Genomic DNA, 10,000 nt, shown 5'->3' with positions numbered 1-10,000 from the left:
TTGTTTTGTGTCTCTTTGTGGTTGTTTTGTCTCTTTGTGGTTGTTTTGTGTCTCTTTGTGGTTGTTTTGTGTCTCTTTGTGTTTGTTTTGTCTCTTTGTGTTTGTTTTGTGTATGTTTGTTTTTGTTTACAGATGTTTTGTATTGAACTGTGTGACGTTCACACCAGAACTGTTCCGTCCCTCTTGTCAGAGGTCCAGGAGGTCGGGTCCTGGGTCTGTGCCTGAGGCTCAGTAATCCATCCATGAATAGTTGGATCAGAACGAGCAGCAACATGTTTAGTATCAGTGGAAACAGTACGAGTGTGTGTGGTGGTGTTTGTGGCAGCAGGTTGATGATGTCACTCATCTACAGATGAAAACAGAGTGGTCCAGATGTGAGCAGACATCCTGACTCTCCGTGTGTATGAGTCAAACCTCAGAGGAGTGGATGTTGTCTCTGAAGACAACAGAAACATGCTCGTCTGTCCTCACAGTGACGTCCGGTGTCTGATGAACAGAGGCGGGAGCGAGAAGAGCAAACGGTTTCACATTTACTCAGTAACGTGAGATGAAACCTCGGTGAGCAGATTAACTCTGCAGCTTTCTAATCCTCAGCAGCACTCACAATATGAGCTAATCCCAGCAACAGATGGAAAAAAACAAAGTGTGGGAATAACTGAGCGACTGTGACCTGCAACCTCAGAGAGACGGAGACGAGGTTCAGTTTATGTTCCCAAACGTTTCCATCATCAGTGTTTTACAGTCAGAGACACGAGAGCAGCTCAGTCACAGTGAATCACCTCCTGTTCACAGCGACTCTGACTGAGGGCTCATGGGAAAAAACTCCGTCCACACAGCAGTGATCTGTGTTCTTCTTCTCACAGTGACGCTGTAGTTTCAGTCCAACGATTTCACAGGTGATGGTGACATCACTCTCTAATCCTCATTACATCATTCATTCATCAGTTACACCCCTGCCCCTGGGGGGGCGGGGCTCACCTGGACAGGTCTCCGGTTCACCGTCAGTGTCTGGACGAGGACACCCGGGATGATATGGATCTTATTTTATTGTACTGTTACTATAAAGCACACGTATGAAGGTCTCTATAAATATTCTTCTTCTTATTATTCTTAAATATGCAGCACATTTCAAAAACATGTTACAGAATCATTCAGTCACAAAAACAAATATAATGCACATGTTTAATGTAACTGATGATGGAGACAGTCAGCTGAACTCAGCAGGAAAAAACCTCAGATTTAAATTCAAATAAAAAGAAAGGAAATTCATAAAGTTGAAATTTCAAAGGAAAATATTGTAATACTTTGAAATTAAAGTTGTAATATCTCCCCGTCCTTCCTGTCTCACTGTCCCTATCAGAATAAAGGTGGAAAATACCCCCCCCCCCCCAAAAAAAAAGAGATGTAATCTTATGGGATGTATTTGTAATATTTCAGTATTAACAATATCATTATATCATCAGAAAGAGTTTTAATATTATTAGTGAAATCTCAGTGAGTAAAAGTTTATCTTCAAATCATTAAAACTTGATCCTGAACAGCAACAGTGGAAAAAGTGAACTGTGCTTTTAAGACCTCTGCGTTGCCTAGTTACCAGAGGATCTTTTTTCCTTTAGCTGAGAGAGGAAACTTCCTCTCACACCTGAACTCCAGAGGAAGGATTACAGTCCCTAAGCTTCCTGTTTTATTCATGTATGATGAGACAGAGCCATCCACCCGGGGACGATGGGGACAGTGAAGATAGTGGTGACAGGGGGGACAGTGAAGATAGTGATGACAGGGGGGACAGTGAAGATAGTGATGACGATGGGGACAGTGAGGACAGTGAGGACAGTGAAGATAGTGGTGACAGGGGGACAGTGAAGATAGTGATGACAGAGGGGACAGTGAGGACAGTGAAGATAGTGAGGACAGAGGGGACAGTGAGGACAGTGGGGACAGTGAAGATAGTGAGGACAGTGGGGACAGTGAGGACAGTGGGGACAGTGAAGATAGTGATGACAGCGGGGACAGTGAAGATAGTGAGGACAGTGGGGACAGTGAAGATAGTGAGGACAGTGGGGACAGTGAAGATAGTGAGGACAGTGAGGACAGTGAAGATAGTGATGACAGTGGGGACAGTGAAGATAGTGAGGACAGGGGGACAGTGAAGATAGTGAGGACAGTGGGGACAGTGAAGATAGTGATGACAGTGAGGACAGTGGGGACAGTGAAGATAGTGATGACAGTGAGGACAGTGGGGACAGTGAAGATAGTGAGGACAGTGAGGACAGTGAAGATAGTGATGACAGTGAGGACAGTGGGGACAGTGAAGATAGTGAGGACAGTGGGGACAGTGAAGATAGTGAGGACAGCGGGGACAGTGAAGATAGTGATGACAGCGGGGACAGTGAAGATAGTGAGGACAGTGGGGACAGTGAAGATAGTGAGGACAGTGAAGATAGTGAGGACAGTGAAGATAGTGATGACAGTGAGGACAGTGGGGACAGTGAAGATAGTGAGGACAGCGGGGACAGTGAAGATAGTGAGGACAGCGGGGACAGTGAAGATAGTGATGACAGTGGGGACAGTGAAGATAGTGATGACAGTGAAGATAGTGATGACAGTGAAGATAGTGATGACAGTGGGGACAGTGAGGACAGTGGGGACAGTGAAGATAGTGAGGACAGTGAAGATAGTGATGACAGTGAGGACAGTGGGGACAGTGAAGATAGTGAGGACAGTGAAGATAGTGATGACAGTGGGGACAGTGAGGACAGTGGGGACAGTGAAGATAGTGAGGACAGTGAAGATAGTGATGACAGTGAGGACAGTGGGGACAGTGATGACAGTGAGGACAGTGGGGACAGTGAAGATAGTGAGGACAGTGAAGATAGTGATGACAGTGAAGATAGTGATGACAGTGAGGACAGTGAGGACAGTGAAGATAGTGAGGACAGTGAAGATAGTGAGGACAGTGAAGATAGTGATGACAGTGAGGACAGTGGGACAGTGGGGACAGTGGGACAGTGAGGACAGTGGGGACAGTGAGGACAGTGGGGACAGTGAGGACAGTGGGGACAGTGAGGACAGTGGGGACAGCGGGACGGGGACGTCAGGGACGAGGTGGTGTCAGCGTCTCTGATGATTCCCTGAAGGTTGGAGTTGTTTCTAAAGGTTTTTGATTCATTGTCTTTTTAACCCAGAATCTTTGAGTGTTTGACAGGAAGAAGGAGCGTCTGTTTCACTGTCAGTTACCCATGATGCACTGTGACTGGTGTGTGTCTTACGTGGATCTCCTCTGTGCTGCAGGTCTTGTATAAAGTCTACATCTCCTTTGTGGAGGTGGGGCCAGCCAACGTTCAGACGGCTGATTACTTCAAAGGAGTCGGTGAGTCCACAGAGAAGAGCACACTGACCTCTGACCTCTGACCTCTGACCTCACCCTCCCTCCTCTTCCTCCTCAGCCTCCTTCCTCATCGTCAGTATCGGGGGGACTCTGGTGGGTCTGGTCTTCGCAGTCATCCTCGGCTTCATCACTCGCTTCACCAAGAAGGTTCGAATCATCGAGCCGCTCTTCGTCTTCCTGCTGGTCTACCTGGCGTACCTGACCGCCGAGCTCTTCTCCCTGTCTGCCATCCTGTCGTAAGTCCACCAGTACAACCGGTACAGCCGGTACAGCCGGTACAGCCGGTACAACCGGTACAACCCGTACAACCGGTACGGCCGGTACAACCCGTACAGTCGGTACAACCGGTACAACCGGTACAGCCGGTGCAGCCGGTACAACCGGTACAGCCGGTACAGCCGGTACAGCCGGTACAGCCGGTGCAGCCGGTACAACCGGTACAGCCGGTACAGCCGGTACAACCCGTACAACCGGTACAGCCGGTGCAGCCGGTACAACCGGTACAACCGGTACAACCGGTACAACCGGTACAGCCGGTACAGCCGTTACAACCGGTGCAGCCGGTGCAGCCGGTACAGCCGTTACAACCGGTACAGCCGGTGCAGCCGGTACAGCCGGTACAAACGGTACAACCGGTACAACCGGTACAACCCGTACAACCCGTACAGCCGGTACAACCGGTACAACCGGTACAACCCGTACAACCCGTACAGCCGGTACAACCGGTACAACCCGTACAACCCGTACAACCCGTACAGCCGGTACAACCGGTACAACCCGTACAGCCGGTACAACCGGTACAACCCGTACAGCCGGTACAACCGGTACAACCCGTACAGTCGGTACAGCCGGTACAACCCGTACAACCCGTACAGCCGGTACAACCGGTACAATCGGTACAGCCAGTGACCACACACTGGGCCTCATGCTTCCTACTCCTTCTGATCGATCGAACATTTCCTCTGATTGTTTCTGACTCAGTGACATTTTCAATCAGCTGCTGACAGTTTCACTCATGACATCACAGTGACATCACCTCCTCCATCTGTTCCTGTGACTGACTCACGAGGCTCAGGGTCACTCCAGGTCGACCTCCACACAGCACAGAGAATATCTCACGGAGGTCGTGACGTTGTTCTGAATATCAGCTGTGACTCAGTCGAGTTTCTTTATACAAAGTTACTTCAATAAACAACAGATTGTGATTTGTTTATTTCATCATTTATTTGTTTACACCAGCACAAATAGTTCCAACTGGACTGTTGCTAAGCAACACATAAACAAGTCCCTGACAGTAGCTGCTGCCTCGTCTCCTCGTTCCCTCAGGTGTTCCTGAAGGATCCACCTTCTTCCTTCATCCTCTCCTGACGACATCGTTTCATTCAAACCTTATTTCTGAAATATTTTCATCTTTGTTTGTTACAGTCTGAGATCGATAACGACGTTAATGTGACGCTGATTAACGTTGGTAGAACAGCTGTGAGGAGGAGGGATACGTGGAGTTAAAGGTCCCAGTGCTGTTGTTCTTTATATCAGCCTCATGGAATGACTCTCGACCAATCAGATCACTTGGTTGTATAAATTAAATATAATGCAGTGAATGATTGTCCAGTCTGCTCTGTACAGATGGACTGAAAGACAAGGCTCATTTCTAAATGAAAAAACGTTTTTTTTTTTTAAAAATATAAAGGTTTTCACAGTTCAGTCCTTGTTGGGAGTTTGTGGTTCTCCATCACCTGACTCACCTGACTCACCTGACTCACCTGACTCACCTGACGTCCTCAGTCGTTCCTGGCTGAAAGGCTTGATGAACCAACAGAAGTGAACAGAGACATTAACATCACCGGACGTTTGGTCTGTTTAGACTGAGGTGGTGCACGTCCGCCTCCTGTGGCTGAAATGAGGATTACAACAACAGACAGACATTTTTATTTTTTAACCAGTTTTTACAGATTAAACAAAGCTTAAAGAAATGAGCCTGAAAAACATAGAAATGATAAAAAAATCTGGTCTCTCCTCAGGATGACCTTCTGTGGCATCGGAGCCAATAAATACGTGGAGGCCAACATTTCCCAGAAGTCTCGGACCACGGTGAAGTACACGATGAAGACTCTGGCCAGCATCGCTGAGACCATCATCTTCATCTTCCTCGGGATCTCAGCCGTGGACAAGTCCAAGTGGGCCTGGGACACTGGCCTGGTGTCCTGCACCCTCATCTTCATCTTCGTCTTCAGAGCCGTCGGTCAGTCACTTCCTGGTTCCTCCAGATGCAGACGATCACTCGATCACTCAGTCTTTGTCCGTTATTAAACCTCGTCCTCTCTACCTGCTCTGACCTTTAGTAACCTCTGCTCTCCAGGTGTGATTGGTCAGACCTGGGTCCTGAACCGCTTCCGGCTGGTTCCTCTGGACAAGATCGACCAGGTGGTGATGTCGTATGGCGGCCTGCGGGGAGCGGTGGCGTTCGCTTTGGTGGTGCTGCTGGATGGCAAGCACGTCAAAGCCAAAGATTACTTTGTCGCCACGACGATCGTGGTCGTCTTCTTCACGGTCATGTTCCAGGTGAGAGTGGCACCACTTCCTGTCCAGAGAAAGGTGATTCAGTTGTAATGTGTTTACGTGTGAACATCCTGGTTCTCAGAAACCTGCTGAACTCTGATAGAGACCTGGTCTGAGAACACCTGGACCAGGTTTCTGATCAGAACTTAGTGTATCCTGAGGCTGATCCGGACTGAGGCTGATCCGGACTGAGGCTGATCAGGACTGAGGCTGATCCGGACTCAGGCTGATCCAGACTGAGGCTGATCCGGACTGAGGCTGATCCGGACTCAGGCTGATCTGGACTGAGGCTGATCTGGACTCAGGCTCATCCGGACTCAGGCTGATCTGGAAGCAGATCAGGACTCTTCATGAGAACCTGCAGCAGCTGACAGTTTAGACTTTAGACTGTAACACTGGTCTCTGCAGGTTCACACTGGTTCTGGTCTGGATCAGGTCTGATCAGGTCTGGTTCTGGACTCGTGGACTCCTGACTGTGGGTTCATGTCACTCAATGTCTGTAGAGATCTCCCCCTCACAGTGAGCAGCAGTCAGCTGTGGTGTGTCCTGAGTGAGGACAGACAGAGACAGACAGACTCAGCTGCTCTCCCACACTTCATTCAGTTGTTATTGACTTTAACTGGATCAGAGTCTGTAGAGACTCTGTCTCAGTCTGTCTCAGTCCGTCTCTGAAGGACTTCAGAGACACTGTGATGAATCTGGAGGTTTTAGACTCAGGCTGTGTCTCTGCTCAGTGACTGTAGATCACATCTGTACTCAGAACCATGAGAGGTGGATCTGTTCAGGTCCAGTCTGAACAGCAGTGATTACAGAGACATGTCTCTGTCTCTGTCTCAGGGTCTGACCATCAAACCTCTGGTCAAGTGGCTCAAAGTTCCTCGTTCCACCAGCAGGAAGCCGACCATCAACGAGGAGATCCACGAGAGGGTGAGAGCTCTTCTTCTTCTTCTTCTTGTTACAGCTCGTTACACAGTGCTAACATCTCAGGCTTCATGTCAGACTAACGAGCTGCAGCAGATAGAGACACCCTGATCCTGATCCTCATCCATCCATCGTGTGTGTGTGTGTGTGTGTGTGTGTGTGTGTGTGTGTGTGTGTGTGTGTGTGTGTGTGTTTCAGGCCTTTGACCACATCCTGACAGCAGTGGAGGACATTGCAGGGCTGCAGGGTTACCACCACTGGAGAGACAAGTGAGTCAGAACATTAGAACTCAACATGTGAACTTCTGTTGTAGTGACTGACAGTGAACAGCAGGGGGAGCTGGGTTCATGTAACTGAAGAGAGCAAACAACCAGAGCTGAATTTTCAAAATCAATCCCTCTGTCTCTCTCTTTCTCTGTCTCTGTCTCTCTCTCTCTCTCTCTCTCTCTCTCTCTCTCTCACACCTGCTCAGGTGGGAGCAGTTTGATAAGAACTACCTGAGTAAGCTGCTGCTCAGGAAGTCTGTGTACAGGAAGAGCGAGCTGTGGGAGGCCTATCAGAAGATCAATATCAGAGACGCCATCAGTGTCATCGACCAGGTGAGAGTACCTTGGACCAATCACAGCGAGCCGAGCAATAACAACACAAACAAACTGCTGCTAGTGAGAGACACAGAGACATGAGCTGCTTCAGTCACACTTCAGTACACTGTAAAAACTGCACACACTGTAAAATCTATAAAAACTGTAACAACCGTATAAACTAAAAACTAAAAACTGTCAAAAATTTGTGAAAACTGTAAAAATTGTCCAAAAATTATAAAAACTGTAAAAACTGTATAAAATAGAAACTGTTGTTTATTAAAAATATATAAAAATTGTTAAAACTGGAAAAACTGGAAAAAAAATTAAAAACTATAAAAATTTAAAAAAATTATAAAAACTGTAAAAACTACAAAAATTGTAGTTTTAATGTCATTAATCATCAAACACTAACATCTGTGACCTGAGCAGACACTCATTGCTGGAATGTATCAACCACAGAAGAAGAAAACAGGCAGGACAGACTACTGTCAGTAAAATTTTCAGGAACAGAGAACCTGCAGCGTGTCTCCAGGAGTTCAACTGCTGCAGGTGAAGTAAAGTTCATGACTGACTGAGGTCAGGGTGGAGGACCTCCACCTTTAACTTCTGACCTGTGTGTGTGTGTGTGTGTGTGTGTGTGTGTGTGTGTGTGTATGTGTGTGTGTGTGTGTGTGTGTGCGTGCATGTGTTTGTGTGTAGGGTGGGAACGTCCTGACCTCAGCCAGACTGTCTCTGCCCTCCATGGCCAGCAGAGCCTCTTTCCCTGAGGTCACCAACGTCACCAACTACCTGTGAGTCACATGACTGTCTCTGTGTGTGTGTGTGTGTGTGTGTGTGTGTGTATCGAGACTCAAAGTCAAACCTCATCATGTTATTGATATCATGCTAACATGCTAATGTGTTGTTGGCGTGCTCCAGGCGTGAGAATGGCAGCGGTGTGTGTTTGGACCTCCAAGTAATCGATAATGTCCCCGGAGCGAAAGTGGAGGAGGACACCGAGACACACCACGTCCTCGCAGAGAACCTGTACAAACCCAGGAGACGGGTACACTCTCTCTCACTCACACACACACACACACACACACACACACACACACACACACACACACACACACAGATGAAAGTTCTGACCTCTAGACCTGGATTAACAGATCTGGAGATCTGGAGATCTGGATCATGTTGTGTGTTGTGTCCTGACTGTCTCATGTTGTCTCATGTTGTTGTCTCATGTTGTCTCGTGTTGTTGTCTCATATTGTTGTCTCATGTCTTCTCATGTTGTTGTCTCATGTTGTCTCATGCCGTTGTCTCATGTTGTTGTCTCATGTTGTTGTCTCATGTTGTCTCATGCTGTCTGTCTCATGCTGTTGTCTCATGTTGTTGTCTCATGCTGTTGTCTCATGCTGTTTTCTCATGCTGTTGTCTCATGCTGTTGTCTCATGTTGTCTCATGTTGTTGTTTCATGCTGTTGTCTCATGTTGTCTCATGCTGTTGTGTCATGTTGTCTCATGTCTTCTCATGTTGTTGTCTCATGCTGTTGTCTCATATTGTTGTCTCATGTTTTTGTGTCATGTTGTCTCATGTTGTTGTCTCATGTCTTCTCATGTTGTTGTCTCATGCTGTTGTCTCATGTTGTCTCATGTTGTTGTCTCATATTGTTTTCTCATGTTGTTGTCTCATGCCGTTGTCTCATGTTGTCTCATGTTGTTGTATCAAGTTTTCTCATGCTGTTGTCTCATATTGTTTTCTCATGTTGTTGTCTCATGCCGTTGTCTCATGTTGTTGTCTCATGTTGTTGTCTCATGTTGTCTCATGCTGTCTCATGTTGTCTCATGCTGTTGTCTCATGTTGTTGTCTCATGCTGTTGTCTCATGCTGTTTTCTCATGCTGTTGCCTCATGCTGTTGTCTCATGCTGTTGTCTCATGTTGTCTCATGTTGTTGTCTCATGCTGTTGTCTCATGTTGTCTCATGCTGTTGTCTCATATTGTCTCATGTTGTTGTCTCATGCTGTTGTCTCATGTTGTCTCATGCTGTTGTCTCATATTGTCTCATGCTGTTGTCTCATGCTGTTGTCTCATGTTGTCTCATGTTGTTGTTTCATGCTGTTGTCTCATGTTGTCTCATGCTGTTGTCTCATATTGTTGTCTCATGTTGTCTCATGTTTTTGTGTCATGTTGTCTCATGTTGTCTCATGCTGTTGTCTCATGTTGTCTCATGTTGTTGTCTCATATTGTTTTCTCATGTTGTTGTCTCATGCCGTTGTCTCATGTTGTCTCATGTTGTTGTATCAAGTTTTCTCATGCTGTTGTCTCATATTGTTTTCTCATGTTGTTGTCTCATGCCGTTGTCTCATGTTTTCTCATGCTGTTGTCTCATATTGTTTTCTCATGTTGTTGTCTCATATTGTCTAATGCCGTTGTCTCATGTTGTTGTCTCATGTTGTTGTCTCATGTCTTGTGGTTCAGTATCAGTCCCACTACAGCCGACACTTCATGCCTCTGGGGGAGAAGGAGCGTCAGGACCGGGAGGTGTTTCAGAGGAACATGAGG

At 47.0% G+C, this 10,000-nt stretch overlaps 1 protein-coding gene across 1 annotated transcript in view; it reads left to right on the top strand.

Annotated features, from left to right (window-relative positions):
* Positions 1–10,000, top strand: part of slc9a5 (solute carrier family 9 member A5) — a 21,395-nt gene that overhangs the window by 9,598 nt on the left and 1,797 nt on the right. The window contains exons 4-13 of the mRNA XM_056375100.1: positions 3,292–3,370; positions 3,447–3,624; positions 5,410–5,630; positions 5,748–5,950; positions 6,785–6,874; positions 7,067–7,137; positions 7,341–7,467; positions 8,152–8,243; positions 8,371–8,497; positions 9,917–10,000. The exon at positions 9,917–10,000 is cut by the window's right edge and continues 66 nt beyond it. Coding sequence (XP_056231075.1) covers positions 3,292–3,370; positions 3,447–3,624; positions 5,410–5,630; positions 5,748–5,950; positions 6,785–6,874; positions 7,067–7,137; positions 7,341–7,467; positions 8,152–8,243; positions 8,371–8,497; positions 9,917–10,000 — 1,272 coding nt within the window. The remainder of the gene's footprint in view (positions 1–3,291; positions 3,371–3,446; positions 3,625–5,409; positions 5,631–5,747; positions 5,951–6,784; positions 6,875–7,066; positions 7,138–7,340; positions 7,468–8,151; positions 8,244–8,370; positions 8,498–9,916) is intronic.

Source organism: Seriola aureovittata, chromosome 1, assembly GCF_021018895.1.
Source record: "Seriola aureovittata isolate HTS-2021-v1 ecotype China chromosome 1, ASM2101889v1, whole genome shotgun sequence".
NCBI classification, from domain to species: domain Eukaryota; kingdom Metazoa; phylum Chordata; class Actinopteri; order Carangiformes; family Carangidae; genus Seriola; species Seriola aureovittata.
The sequence above is the reverse complement of the archived record's forward strand: the minus strand, read 5'-3'. Positions and strand labels throughout refer to the sequence as shown.